Source organism: Sapajus apella, unplaced genomic scaffold (assembly GCF_009761245.1).
Source record: "Sapajus apella isolate SASKATOON/1434 unplaced genomic scaffold, GSC_monkey_1.0 scaffold29, whole genome shotgun sequence".
In the NCBI taxonomy this organism is placed as follows: Eukaryota; Metazoa; Chordata; class Mammalia; order Primates; family Cebidae; genus Sapajus; species Sapajus apella.
The window spans coordinates 4600393-4616358 of NW_022436969.1; the positions used below are offsets into that span (position 1 = coordinate 4600393).

At 38.6% G+C, this 15966-nt stretch overlaps 1 protein-coding gene across 1 annotated transcript in view; it reads left to right on the forward strand.

Moving 5' to 3' along the window:
• Positions 1–15966, forward strand: part of CHST9 (carbohydrate sulfotransferase 9) — a 292367-nt gene that overhangs the window by 154988 nt on the left and 121413 nt on the right. Inside the window, exon 4 of the mRNA XM_032293135.1 lies at positions 15823–15864. Coding sequence (XP_032149026.1) covers positions 15823–15864 — 42 coding nt within the window. The remainder of the gene's footprint in view (positions 1–15822; positions 15865–15966) is intronic.

The window sequence follows — 15966 nt, forward strand, 5'->3', positions numbered from 1 at the left end:
GGCTTAGACCAAGGTGGTTTCAATAGAAATAATGAGATGCTGTCAGATTTAGGAAGGATTTTAGAAGTAACACTGACAGCACATACTGATAGATTGGATGTGGAAGGATACAAAAACAGGGATAAAGGATGGCTCCAGGTTTAAGATGAGAACAAGCTGGTGAACAATACTATTTACTGAGATATAGCAGACACGAGAGGACCCATTTGGGAGGCTCAGGATAAAAGGAGATTTCTATTTTATTTATCTTAAGTTTGAAATGACTGTTTCCTACCAAAAGCAATGATGCTTCTTGGGTATGTACTGCAATTATCTAGGTGAGAAACAGGGAAGCAGCAGTGGGGATGGGGAAGTGGGTAGATCTGAGAAATGTTTGAAGAAGGAATGGACAGGACTTGGTTATCAATGACATGTAAGTGATGGAGGAATGCAGAGGAATCCCAAGGCCCCTGATTGGAGTGACTAAGTGCCACATTCCCTGAGAGGTGGCACAGGAGCCAGAGCATGTTTGGAAGAGAAGAGGAGGACTTCATATTTAGATAGGTTCTGTTTGGGTGCTCATAGAAAACCTGAGGCCATGTGCTCTGGGCACATTCTTATTTGAGCCTCAAGCTCAGGTAAGAAACACAGTTCAGAAATTTGGGAGTCACCAGTGTTAACATAGTTGTCATTAGAGCCAACAAAATGAGTGAGATTACCCAGAAAAGGCCCCTAGCACAAAAACAGAAAGAGACTTTATTTCAGATCAAAAGAAAAAGCTCGACGTGTATCACGCTGGAGAGCAAAGTAATCTTGAAAATGAGAAAAAGAGAAGGGAGGGAATGATGCAAACATCCTTCCAAATCAGATGTGTTATTTTATCAGAAGTAGCACTTCCTCTTCAGCCAGGACCTGCAGCAAGGAAATATTGGACATAAGTGCAATCTCACATCCAAAGAACAAAACCTACAGCCACAGAGCAGGATGATAAAGGACTGAGAAATTGAGACTTTGATCTTGAACTGTGTGTGTGAAAAGGGCGGGGTAAAGGACAGGTCACTGCATCTCCAGATGATTATTTGGGTTCGGTGATTGTCTTCCAGACAGTTGAAAACAGCAGATGACAAACTGGAAGTAATAGGTACAAACCACAGTGACAGGGACTGATAACAAGGGTGCGGGGCTATTCAAAGAAACCTCGTTCTGACTCCAAGATTAGTGAACATTTACTGCCCAACAGCTGCCTTTCTGGAATAATAGAAGGTCTGTGTCTGGGAGAAATTCTGGAGCTTACTTGGTGCTAATTTTTAATTTTACAAACTGAATAAAGCCCTGATAAGTTAACTTGTTAAAAGTCACACACCTGCTTTCAGGTAAAGTGTGAAATGATAGTGGAGGCATTCCTGTTGTACCCTGATACTGTTTATGGAACTATTTTCAAAGGATATGAAACTAACTTTAAATATGCCTCTGGTATGTTGCAAAGCTGTATCTACTCCTGGCGGGAGTCAAGTGTAAAGGGTAAGAGTGCAGGCTATCATTTCAAAATACCTGAACTAGAATCCTTGCTTGGTCCCTTAGGAGTCCTGTGACCTTCACCTTTTACCTTACTTACCTTATATATAAAATGGAGATAATAATCTTTTTATCTCATAGGGTTTTAATAAGGATCAAGTGAAATCATACCTGCCAAGCACTTGGCCCAATGTCTGGCTGATGGTATGCTCACAATACATTTTAGCAATCTTTTTGTTGCTTTTAGTAATTACTCAATATCACTTGGCTCTGTTGTTTTAGCATCTCATCTGAAAACATTAATAACAAACCCGGAGGTGTATTGTTCTGGCACAGAGTGTGCATAAAACAAATATTTGTTGAGCAAGTGAGGAAGGAAGAAAAGAAGAAAGAGAGGGAAGGAGGGAGGCTGGGCTATTGAAAGACCTTTCTTTATTATCTGGCCCACATTCTGAAATGTGGAAATGTATCAGATGTTTTTATTAGTAGTATTACTCTTTTTCTATTCTATGAAATATGCAGCCAGAACTTTTATCAGAGTGTAGGAAAGATCAAAAAGGAAAGTATATGTCTCTGTATGTTTTAACCACAGAGACACTGTCAGGGGTTTGCTACTGCTAAACTCCATCCCTGGACCTCTAAGGCTGCACATATGGGGTGTTTCTGTGTGCTAGTCACAGGCTACAGAGGACAGAGACAAAGAGCCTTCCCTTAAGAAGCTTGCATGTGCTAGAGACAAGTGGCACAAAAGGATTTATAGAGCAACAGAAACTTCAATAGGTAGTCTGGTATAAAGCTTAGAAGTACAAACTCTGTGGCCAGACCACCAAGATTTGGATCCAGCACTTGGCAAATCTGTGACCTAGACAAGTTATTAACCTCTCTGAGCCACACTTTCACCTCTAAAGTAGGGACAGTGATGATGCATGCCTGATGAGGTTAAGAACAGATGAGTTCATGTATATATAAGGGGCTTGGCCTGGCATGCTGCTCATTCCTGTGCTGTTGCCTTCCTCCCAATGAGCAACACCTACTGTAGTTTGGGGACAGCCACTCCGAAACTGAGAGAAGAAACCATCTTAGATCTTGAAGAAGCTATATGACTTTTTCAAACAGAAGGATGAGAGCTGTTTCGAGCTTGGGGATTAGAAATGGATGTGGCCTCTTCGGGGGACTTTCAGAATTTGCAGAGGAGAATTCTGAGTGACACAGGGAAGCAGAGATTTGTATTTAATGCAGTTATACTGGATCCTGTAACAGTGAAAGGAAAATCAAGGTTTTTGGAGAGGCATTTAGCATGAGAAAAACAATTTTTAAAACAATTCATTGGAAAAATTACGATGAAAATGGAAGTGAAAGCCAGGGATACCAGCTTGGAGACAGTCGTAAACGTCTAAACTTTGATATGCTAAGGATGTTGGCCAGAATGCTGCAGAGTTTAAAAGCTAAAAAGAATGAATATGAGATATAGAAAGAAAGGATCAAAAGGTGACTGGAAGCAAGTGTGGGGGTGAGGAGATGGTCGAGGAGATGTCAAATCTGCATTCCTGAATGGCAGGAAGAAGTGTCCATAGAAAAGACACTTGTACAATTCAGAGGGGTGGGTGTTTTGGGGAAAAGGATTGCAAGTTTTATTCAAGTCCAGCTGCACTCGATCCAACAACAGGACATTGATGTGGAAGCTAGAATTTGGAGAAGCAGAACTGAAGTTCAGGAGAGGTCAAAGCAAAGCTTATATAAATATTTGGAACTGAATCAAATATAGGTGAGAGTGAAATAAGAGAGAGAGAAATAGTATGGCAAGATTACGGCAGGCTGCCATGCCAGCCAGTAAGCCCACCATACATGTGAAAATTACATGAGGTAGCATATATGAGAACACATATGGGATGGGGGTGGTGAGGACTATTAAACACAATATAAACAGGAAAAATTTGATGACTGCATGATAATGAAGGGGTGAAGGGGTCTTTTATTTATTTGTTTTTTGCCCTATTTCCTAGAATCTCAAGGCTGAAATGGACATTAAAGCATTGTGTAAGTGAAGGTGAGGGAATGAGGGCTCAGAGAAGCTGAATGAATGGGTTTCCCTGAGATGGCTGAGGCCAGGGCTCAGGCCCTCCACCCCTTTTCAGTGCTATTCTCACTTTAGAGGCTGCCTCTTGAGCTAGTCCTATCTCTCCGATGCTCCTCAAATATGATTTGATTTGCACTCTATTTTATACAAAGCGTGCTCTAAAGTGCTGGATTCTCCTGCACAGGGGACCTGGGGCACAGACAAGCACACCCGGCAGCCAGCAGTGCACAGGAAGCTGCCTCTGCGCAGGCGCGGCTTTATGCAGATGTCCTGAAAAGAAGCACTTAATTCAGACATTGGTCTTGCCTCTCCCATTTGTTAAATTTGTGTTGCCTTTTAGTAAACTAACTAATTTGACAATCTTTAAATCATGAAATGAGCCATCTACTCATATACTCTTTACTTGTTTATTCTTGTTAATCAAATAACCCATGGCTTATAATCTCCTTCTAGAAAGATATTCAAGTGGGATCCTATTTTATGAAAAGAAAGTTTTCAATCTCAACCAAAATACAGCCACATCATGGCAATAATTACTTTTATAACTAGATCAGTTAAAAACTAAACGGCCATATTTGAAAGTCTATAACAGTGAGGGCCCATAATATAAACACTTTGAACAATTTAACATAATTTTTAATGAAAGGATAGCCAATTGAAAGCTTGACCTTTCTAGGAATTCCTTGTGAAGTCATAGAAATCTGAGTACGTTTCTAATTTTCTTCTTGAAGGGAATAACTTGGAAAGTGCCAAGGAAAGAAATGGAGAAAGCATTTAACATAAACTCAAATCATTAATACTTAATGGGAAAACATAATATTTTATTCTGAAGCATTTTAAAACAGCTACTACAAAATCATCCTTTCTAAAGGACCAGGAAGTTCTTCAAAACTGGTGCTTAAATAGTATCACCTAAAGACAGACTTGATGGAAATAGAAACTGTAAGGCCCAAAGATTAGAAAAAGGTGGATGATGAGATTCAAATTACAATCAGCCCTTCATGTATGTCAGTTTCTGCATCCATGGATACCGCCAAACATGGATTTAAAATATTTTGAGGAAAAAAACATGGTTGTGTCTGTACTCCATAACTGCAGACTCCTTTTTCTTGTCATTGTTTCCTAAACAATGCAGTATCACAACTATGTGCACAGCATTTACATTGTATTAGGCATTATAAATACTCTAGAGATGATTTAAAGTATATGGGAGAATGTACATCAGTGATATGCACATATTTTATATCAAAGACTTGAGCATTCACAGATTTTGGTGTTTGCAGGGTGCCCTGGAGTCAATCGACTACAGATAACAAGAGACGACTGTACTTCATTTAAATGGCTATTTTTATCAGAAATTTCCTTACGCTTTATCCCTTGGTTCCCCATGGAACCACTAAGTTATAGGTTCTTCCGTGTCGTTATTGTTTCCTGGAGAGATGTGATGCCCTTTCAAGCTTTCTTCAATTTTAAAGTTATCACCAGTTCTATTAGCAAAATCAACAGGCAAAGTTTGTTTGCTAAAACCCCTTTGTTTTGAACCAGTTAACCAAGAAATATAAGAGTTAAGGAAAACAGAATCGTGCTCTTCTTTTGCAAGAACAGTATTTTTTCTAAGACTATTTCATCACTTTGTGGTTTCTTCTATCTTCTTTCACTCTGCTCTCCTGCTGACCAGAAGAACTGTCTTGAGCCCCCTTTCTGGTCTGCTGCAGCATACCAACTCAACACAGTGATCTCTGTCCTAGGCATCAGGGGAGGGAGCAAAAGAATACTAGACTTGGAGGCCAAATTCAGGCATCAAATTCTAGTTCCACCACTAGTTTTGCAATCTCGGGTAGGATACCTAAACTCATTCTCTTCCTCTTTGGCTTTCCATTTTAAACTTTTTTTAAAAAATTTATTTATTTTACTTTAGGTGCATACTATATCTGGCATTTCTCCCCATGTTAATCCTCCCCACCCTCCCCTCCCTCCTCACCCACCTCTGTCTCTCCTCTACCCCCCCACAACTGCCCCCAGTGTGTGATGTTCCTCTCCCTGAGTCCACATGTTCTCGTTGTTCAATACCCACCTATGACTGAGAACATACGGTGTTTGGCTGTCTGTTCTTGTGTCAGTTTGCTAAGAATGATGGTTTCCAGATTCATCCAAGTCCCTACAAAGGACACAAACTCATCGTTTTTTAAGGCTGTGTAGTATTCCATGGTGTATATGTACCACATTTTCTTTGTCTAGTCTATCATTGATGGGCATTTGGGTTGGTTCCAGGTCTTTGCTATTGTACACAGGGCTGCAATGAACATACATGTGCATGTGTCTTTATAATATAATGATTTATAGTTCTTTGGGTATATACCCAGTAATGGGATTGCTGGGTCAAATGGAATTTCTATTTCTAGATCCTTGAGAAATCACCACACTGTCTTCCACAATGGTTGAACTAATTTACATTCCCACCAACTGTGTAAGAGTGTTCCTATTTCTCCACATCCTCTCCAGCATCTTTTGTCTCCAGATTTTTTAATGATTGCCATTCTAACTGTCATGAGATGATATTTCAGTGTGGTTTTGATTTGCATTTCTCTAATAACCAGTGATGATGAGCATTTTTTCATATGTTTGTTGGCCTCATGTATGTCTTCTTTTGAAAAGTGTCTGTTCATATCCTTCACCCACTTTTGAATGGGGTTGTTTTTTTCTTGTATATCTGTTTTAGTTCTTTATAGATTCTGGATATTAGCCCTTTGTCAGATGGGTAGATTGCAAAAATTTTTTCCCATTCTGTTGGTTGCTGATTCATTCTAATGATGGTTTCTTTTGCTGTACAAAAGCTCTGAATTTTAATTAGATCCCATTTGTCTATCTCGGCTTTTACTGCCATGGCTTTTGGTGTTTTAGTCATGAAGTCCTTGCCTATGCCTATGTCCTGGATGGTTTTGCCTATGTTTTCTTCTAGTGTTTTTATGGTGTTAGGTCTTATGTTTAAATCTTTGATCCATCTGGAGTTAATTTTAGTGTAAGGTGACAGGTAGGGGTACAATTTCTGCTTTCTGCACATTGCTAGCCAGTTTTCCCAACACCATTTATTAAACATGGAGTCCTTTCCCCATTGCTTCTTTTCGCCGGGTTTGTCAAAGATCAGATGGTTGTAGATGTATGGTGTTTTTTCTGGGGTCTCTGTTCTGTTCCATTGGTCCAGGTCTCTGTTTTGGTACCAGTATCATGCTGTTTTGATTACTGTAACCTTGTAGTATAGTTTGAAGTGTGGCAGTGTGATACCTCCGGCTTTGTTCTTTTTGCTTAGGATTGTCTTGGCTATGTGGGGTCTTTTGTGATTCCATGTGAAGTTTAAAGTGGTTTTTTTCCAGTTCTGTGAAGAAGGTCATTGGTAGCTTGATGGATAGCATTGAATCTATAGATTACTTTGGGCAGTATGGCCATTTTCATGATATTAATTCTTCCTAACCATGAGCATGGAATGTTTCTCCATCTGTTTGTTTCCTGTCTTACTTTATTGAGCAGTGGTTTGTAGTTCTCCTTGAAGAGGTCCTTTACATCCTTTGTTAGTTGTATTCCTAGTTATTCTCTTTGTAGCAATTGTGAATGGGAGTTTGCTCATGATTTGGCTCTCTGTTTGTCTGTTATTGGTATATAGGAATGCTTGTGATTTCTGCACATTGATTTTGTATCCTGAGACTTTGCTGAAGTTGCTTATCAGTTTGAGAAGATTTTGGACTGAGATGATGGGGTCTTCTAGATATACAATCATGTCATCTGCAAATAGGGACAGTTTGACTTCCTCTTTTCTTAATTGAATACCCTTTATTTCTTTTTCTTGCCTGATTGCTCTGGCTAGAACTTCCAATACTATGTTAAATAGGAGTGGTGAGAGAGGGCAGCCTTGTCTACTGCCTGATTTCAAAGGAAATTCTTCCAGCTTTTGCCCGTTCAGTATGATATTGGCTGTAGGTTTGTCATATATAGCTTTTATCATTTTATGATACGTTCCATCAATACCTAGTTTATTGAGGGTTTTTAGCATGAAGGGCTGTTGAATTTTATTGAAGACCTTCTCTGCATCTATTGAGATAATCATGTGGTTTTTGTCTTTGGTTCCGTTTATGTGATAGATTACATTTATGGATTTGTGTATGTTGAGCCAGACTTGCATCCCGGGATGAAGCCTACTTGTTCGTAATGGATAGGCTTCTTGATGTGCTGTTGCAATCTGTTTGCCAGTATTTTATTGAAGATTTTTGCGTCAATGTTCGTCATGGATATTGGCCTGAAGTTTTCTTTTTTAGTTTAGTCTCTGCCTGGTTTTGGTATCAGGATGATGTTGGTCTCATAAAATGAGTTTGGGAGGATTCCCTCCTTTTGTATTGTTTGATACAGTTTCAGAAGGAATGGAACCAGCTCCTCTTTGTACGTCTGGTAGAATTTAGCTGTGAACCCGTCTGGACCTGGACTTTTTTTGGTTGGTAGGTTATTGATTGCTGCCTCTACTTCAGCCCTTGTTATTGGTCTATCAGGGTTTCAACTCCCTCCTGGTTTAGTCTTGGTAGAGTACAAGTGTCTAGGAATTTATCCATTTCTTTCTGGTTTACTGGTTTATGTGAGTAGAGCTGTTTGTAGTAATCTCTGATGGTAGTTTGTATTTCTGTGGGGTCAGTGGTGATATCCTCTTTATCATTTTTTATTGCATCTATTTGATTCCTCTCTCTTTTCTTTTTTATTAATCTGGCTAGCAGTCTGTCTATTTTGTTTATCTTTTCAAAAAACCAGCTCCTGGATTTATTGATTTTTTGAAGGGTTTTTTGTGTCTCTGTCTCCTTTAGTTCTGCTCTGATTTCAGTTATTTTTTGTCTTCTGCTAGCTTTTGAGTTTTTTTTATCTTGCTCCTCTAGCTCTTTCAATTTTGATGATAGGGTAGCAGTTTTACATCTTTCCTTTCTTCTCTGGTGGGCATTTATTGATATAAATTTCCCTCTCGACACTGCTTTAAATGAGTGTCCCAGAGATTCTGGCAAGTTGTGTCTTCATTCTGGTTGGTTTCAAAGAACATCTTTATTTCTGCCTTCATTTCATTGTTTATCCAGTCAACACTCAGAAGCAAGTTTTTTAGTTTCCAAGTGGTTGTGCCGGTTTGAGTGTGTTTCTTGATCCTGAGTTCTAGTCTGATTGCGCTGTGGTCTGATAGACTGTTTGCTATTATTTCTCTTTTTTTGCATTTGCTGAGGAGTGATTTGCTTCCAATGATGTGGTCAATTTTAGAGTAAGTGCAATGTGGTGCTGAGAAAACTGTATATTCTGTGGATTTGGGGTGGAACATTCTGTATACAGGTATTGATCGACTTACGACCTATATAACTTACGACCATTCGACTTTACGACCACAATCACTAGCCACGACTGCTCCGCGTCTGGCAGCACAAACGTTGCCCAGCTGGGCGTACGACAGTGCAGACTACCTTCCAGCAGCACTACCATCTCCCTGTTCACCATTTCAACTGTACATATAGCCTACTCAACTTTCGACCAAATCATGTTATGACCGGTCTGCCGGTCCCAATCGTGGTCATAAGTCGAGCACTAGCTGTATGTCTATTACGTCCACTTGATCCAGCTCTACATTCAAGTCCTGGATATCCTTGTTTTTTTCTGTCTCGTTGATCTGTCTAATATTGACAGTGGAGTGTTGAAGTCTCCCACTATTATTGTGTGGGAGTCTAAATCTTGTTTTAGGTCATTAAGAACTTGCTTTATGTATCTGGGTGCTCCTGTGTTGGGGGCATATATATTTAGGATAATAAGCTCTTCCTGTTGGATTGATCCTTTTACCATTATGTAGTGTCCTTCTTTGTCTCTTTTGATCTTTGTTGGTTTGAAGTCCACTTTATCAGAGACTAGGATTCCAACCCCTGCTTTTTTTGGCTCTCCATTTGCTTGGTAAATCTTCTTCCATCCCTTTATTTTGAGTCTATGTATGTCTTTGTATGTGAGATGGGTTTCCTGAATACAGCACACCGATGGATTCTGACTTTTTATCCAGTTTGCCAGTCTGTGTCTTTTGATTCAGGCATTTAGGCCATTTACTTTCAATGTTAATATTGTTATGTGTGAATTTGATCCTGCCATTTTGTTATTGGCTGATTTTCTTTCCCATTAGCTGACTCATTTTCTTCATTGCATTTTTGGTTTTGCCAACTGGTTTGCTTTTGCAGTGACTGGTGCTTGTTCCTTTCCATGCTTAGTGTTTCCTTCAGGAGCTCTTGTAGGGCAGGTCTGGTGGTGACAAAATCTCTCAATAATTGCTTGTCCATAAAGGATTTTATTTCTCCTTCACTAATGAAGGTTAGTTTGGCTAGATATGAGATTCTGGGTTGAAAGTTCTTTTCTTTAAGGATATCAAATATTAGCCCACACTCTCTTCTGGCTTGTAGGGTTTCTGCCAAGAGATCTGCTGTGAGTCTGATTGGCTTTCCTCTGTGGGTGACCTGACCTTTCTCTCTGGCTGCCCTTTGCATTTTTTTCTTCATTTCGACCCTGGTGAATCTGATGATTATGTCCCTTGGGGTTGCTCTTCTTGAGGAATATCTTTGTGGAGTTCTGTGTATTTCTTGAATTTGAAATTTGGACTGCCTTGCCAGGCTTGGGAAGTTCTCCTGGATAATTTCCTGGAGTGTGTTTTCCAGCTTAGATTCATTCTCCCCATCATATTCAGGTACACTGATCAAGTGTAGATTAGGTCTTTTCTCATATCCCATATTTCTTGGAGGCTTTGTTCATTTCTTTTCACTCTTTTTTCTCTTGTCTTGCCCTCTCTTTTTATTTCATTGAGTTGATCTTCAATCTCTTATATCCTTCCTTTTGCTTGATCCATTTGGCTATTAAAACTTGTTTCACGTAGTTCTCGTACTGTGTTTTTCAACTCCATTAATTCGTTTATGTTCTTCTCTAAGCTGGTCATTTTAGTTAGCATTTCACCTAACCTTTTTTCTTTACATTAAGTTAGAACATGTTCCTTTAGCTCAGAAAAGTTTGTTATTATCCACCTTCTGAAGCCTGTTTCTGTCAATACGTCACACTCCTCGGTCAAGTTTTGATCCTGTGTTGTTGAGGAGTTGTGATCCCTTGAAGGAGAAGAGTTCTTTGATGGTTTCATCTTTTTTGCGGTGGTTTTTTCCCATCTTTGTGGATTTACCTGGCTGTGGTGTCAGGAAGCTGCTTGATGAGGTCACTTGTCTGCCTATGGAGGCGCTACTGGGTTTCTAGGGACTCCTCCAGGTTACTAGGGAAGCTTCCTGTGTCTTTTTTGTTTATACTGGGAGATTAGTCCTGCCTCTTCTGCTGACCTGCAGGGGCTGCTGGGTTGTCAAGAACACCGTCCGGTTGCTGGGTAGGCTTCCTGTGTTTTTTGTTAAAACATGTAGCCCAGTCCCACCCCTGTAGTAGTGGGTTGTGCCCTTCCTCCACTGGGCTGGATCATTCAGGGTTCTCTCAGACTGTGGCACTGGCTGCGCAACCCACTAGAGTCAGAGCTTCAGCCCTCTGGGGTTTGTGGGGGAGGTTAGGGACCCACCCAGCCACACCCAGCTGTCTCCCCCTTTCAGCTTCCTCTGTCTCAGGTCACGGGGTAGGGGCCTGCCCAGCTGTGCCCGCTTACAGCTCCCTCTCTCTCTGGGCGGGGGTAGGGGGCTATAGCTCAGTCTGCAGACTCTTATTCAACTCCACGCTTGTAATTCCCGGTGCTTGACTGGCAAAGATCCCCGGTTCTATGTATTGCTGAGGCTTTGGGGGAAGCGCTGTATCTGGACCAGAGTGCCAGAGGGGGAGCCTCCAACTCGCCAGTCAGATGCACTTTCTGGGTGAAGCAGTACCCTTCCCTGCCTCGGTCTGCCCTGAGTGGGCTTTGCTCGCCATTGGACCAGACCTGTTGAAATGTACCTGGTACCTCGGTTGGAGCTAGGAGATCTCTGGATTTCTGTGTCTGTCTCGCTAGGTGTTACGCATTGGAGTTGTGTCTAATCGGCCATCTTGGATCCTCTCCATTTTAAACTTTTAAATAATTTTATCAGAATAATGCATTTTTATCAAATACATACATAAAGTATCTTATCAAATACATACATAAAGTATCAAATACAATAGAAGTTATTTTTACTGGCCTCCTATGTGATTTGCCTGATTGAGCAGCTCTCTCCCTTCCCTTAGTATATCCTACTGACTGATGCTCATAACCGGTTCAGGACCATATGCTCTCTAGCCCACCTGCAAACTTCTGATCCCTCTTGTGAAGATATATGTGGACCAAGAGTCTGTGGTGTTTGTCCCCAGATCTGCTATGCCAGTTTTGATTATTCATGTAATTATTCAATGATTATTGTGTAAATCAATGACATATGGATGTGTAAAAGAGAATTGCTGTTTCTATTAAAATGTTTTGTAAAGACTCAATAAAGTTGAGTTACTAAAAATAAAAGGCTATAGAATTATATATGAGCAAGATAGTGGTAAAATATTGGGGAAAACTTAAATCTAAAAGGATTCTGCTTTGTGCCTTTAAGCTTTCAATCTACTTTAATGAAACAGAAACTGAGAAATATAGATGATGATTATGAGTGTAGTTTATGTAAGAAAATGAATAACTGGAAACATTTGGCTATATTCTATATGCAGAAACCCTGGTAGTATTCCCATGGGATTCTTAGGATATTAAATGTGGTAAGGTTCACATAGTGCACTCAGCAGCATGTCTGATATTTAATAAGCATTCAATCTATGTTAGCTGTTATTGTGGTTATTATTGATTTAATAATTGTGGATCCAGGCAATTTTGAAAGAAAAGCAAAAAAAAAAAAAAGGCAAGGTGAGACCAAATCAATATTTCAAAAGAAAATATTGGGAATAAACTTTTAAATCCAGCAACCCAAGGGCCTAAGCTTCACTGTGATGATTTTTTTCTTTGCATCCAAATATCTGTGTATAAAATTAAGAGTATATTGATAATCAGATATCTACAAAGTAAGGTAAGCTGGAAAAACAAATCCTGATTCATTATTGAAAATAAGGCCTTGGCATTCCAAATGTAACCCTATTTCAATTTTAACAACAAACTGCCACATAGCCTTAGGTAACTGTCTAACCTTTTCCTATCCTTGTATTCTCAGTTAGATAAGGCTGATAACAAACAACTAAATTAATTTATCACGTGGCCAGAAGAATGATTTTGAATTCTTTGAGAAAAGTACACTATGGTTGTATTTGCATTCTCTCACTTAAGTGTGAGCTCTACCTGGCTCAGTGCTGTGCGAAGCTCTCCAACCCTCAGGATAAGGATCAGTGAAATGCTAATTTTTTTTAAATTAAATTTTCATCAAAGCTCTAGACCTATTCACGTATTATGATGTTTACACCAAGTTTCAACAAGTAAAACATGCTTAACCACAAAATCAATGAAGATCAGAATAAGTTATAGGATGAAAAGAAAAATTCTATTTGATTATCTATGCCACTAAATTAAGTCTTAATTCATTTTCAATCTTGGAAACACAATATAAGAACAGATATATTTAAACCTCATATCCAGGTTTTAACTCATTAATTTTAGTGGATATGAGGTTTAAACTCATTAATTTTAGTGGGTCTGCCCAAACCCAATTAATTTCAGTTTGTGAAGCAATCCTCATTGTTGGGGTTTCAAGTTATTTTCATAGTTGACCATGGAAGAAGATGCATAGCTATTTAATACATGATCTTGTAGCTAGTCAGTCTGTATTGATTATATGGACTGAGCCCAACATCCTACTTATTTATTATATACAAATATAGAGAGAAATCACAATAATTTAGAAGTTATAGTTAAAACTTTTAAAGAGCTGTATACTCTATTACTATTATGGGAAGGTAGAAGAGGACACTTTTCTTTAGGAGACAATTCAAAAGATGAAAATAAATTGTATTTATTTCCCTATCATTTAACCTATCCTTAAAGAAATATGTCTTTCAAAAATTTAAGTTAATTCAATATATATTTATGCATAAGACTAAACTAGATTCAGAGAAGTTAAAAAGAGGAACTAGACTGGATCATCCCAGTTTACTACAGTGGGGGAGACAGGCATTTGTCTAACTAGTATACTTTCATCCGTGATGTGTGGAAAGACAAACTAGACCAGGGTAGAATTACCAATACCTGAGTGTATTCTCATTGTAATGTCCTAATATTAGGTTTCCAGACACCCTTAAGAAATTGCTAGATTTGCACAACCTTCATATTTGAGCCATCATGGAAATGGAGAAAGAGCCTTTTATATCCACGTTGTTTAAGGAAATGACTTGATCATTAAAAGTCAGATAGCTTAAAAGGAATGTCTGATGAGAACAATCTCTCATACAATCAGTAAGCAACTTACCAGAATATCATAAGGTATAAAAAAGCACATGCACTTGACTTTTTGAATAACCAGCTTTTCCACACTTATTTAATTTCCTTCCTTGATTCACTGACAGCCTACATAAATAATGATGATAAGCCAGATAAAATCAATTTTGTATGGAGGAAGATTTTGAGTTCTAGTCTAAACAATGTTCTTATCACTAAGCCATGACAGTGTGACCTTAATCACACTACCATTACCTGGGTGAACAGGTAAATATAGAGTTGCAATTACAATAAAGTGGGTTGGAGCAATGCATTACACATCCAGGTCCAGCCCCAGGGAATGAGCTGTACTTAAAGACCTGTAACTTACTGATGAGCTATATAAATGACTCATAAATACCTGCATCCAAAATACAGATATTACTAAATCAAGTAGAATGGCCAATACCTTATACCAAGAAGTTCATAACAATAAAATTCAAAATGCCCTTGGATATACGTTTTAAATCATTCTAAAAATAGAATAGCATATAATTAATGCAAATAAAAACTGGTATTTTTTGGCACACATTAAATTTGCTAAAAAATTATTTAAAAGACAAATGCCAGTAAGATTTTTATGTCAATTAGGGTTAACAAAGCAATATTATAAATGAGTCACACTAGGTGATTTAAATGGGGCAGGATAGCAAGACAGACAATTAATCCTACCATTGCTTAAGCCACATGATTCTTGAGTATTCATTCAAGTTTTAGTTAACATATTTTGAAAGATTTTTTTAAAAGGCATGCAGAGAGCAAAGCATTACCTATATATTTATAAAATATAGAATATGTTAATATATTTAAACGTATTATATATTTCATTATAGTTATATAAAATATATGGTATGCCATATATTATATATGTTACAATATGTCGTATTACATATAATATATATTTTATATATACACATATTTATATATATAATATCATTTAAGGAAAGAAATGGAACCACGTAACCCAAAAAGCCAAAAACTAAGTAGTCATGTAATTGCATTCTTATGGCTCTGTAAAATTGTTCTCAGAATGAGCTGAGGCTCTCCTCTCCCTATAGGTGACTGAGTGAGAATAAACATACTTTGTTACAATAGGCTGACTTCATCTGGCAGAAAGAGGCCCTTGATAATCACCATGAAAAATCATTGGTTCAAGGAAATCCTCAAGATTTCTTTCTTACAGCTGTTTGCTACAGAATAAACTATCATTAGTTCTGGATAGTTTAAATATCTATGGGGTTGCTTCCCTCAGAGCCCTGTTCTTTTATCCTAGCTTCCTGTCATCTGCTCTTCCAAGCTTCCCAAACTAAGGCATCCAACAGTAGGCTGCTAATACTCAATGCCAGGAGCTGCACATGGCATCTCCATCTCAATTTCACCCAAAGACATTGAGCCCAAGTACTCGGTTTACACAAAGATTTTATTAATAAGTGAAAACACCATTGTACATTAGCACACTGATCTGTTACGGAGTGGAATGCTGAGAATCAAAGGAAATCGTCTTCCTTGTGATGCTCATTTTCCAATTCTACCCACCCCTGAGTCCCCAGCTACATCTCCCTCCTACAAAGAGAACAGGATCAAAGCCCAGGGTTTTCTATAGCAAATTTTGATGGTAATGCCAGATTTCCTAATAAGTGACACTAAGCTTAATCAGGCTAGAAACACAAAAGATGACACATTTATTTCATGACCCTCTCCCTTCCCATAATTTTCCTGGTTACAGATAAAATATTAAAAACTTTGAGGCATCTTTGTGTAGAATTTTTGTAAATGTCTTTGGATGTGATAGTAATATATGAATTTCTCTCCTCTTCTTTTTCAGGATGGGGACCAGTGAAGTACTTACGGCCTGTACCCAGAATCAGTGAGTAGCTTCCTCATAATGTTTGAGTCTTGGGTAATTATAGATAAGCAGAGCAACGAGTAGAAAATCTGAAAGCCTCATTGTGTTGCTTTTAAGCACCTG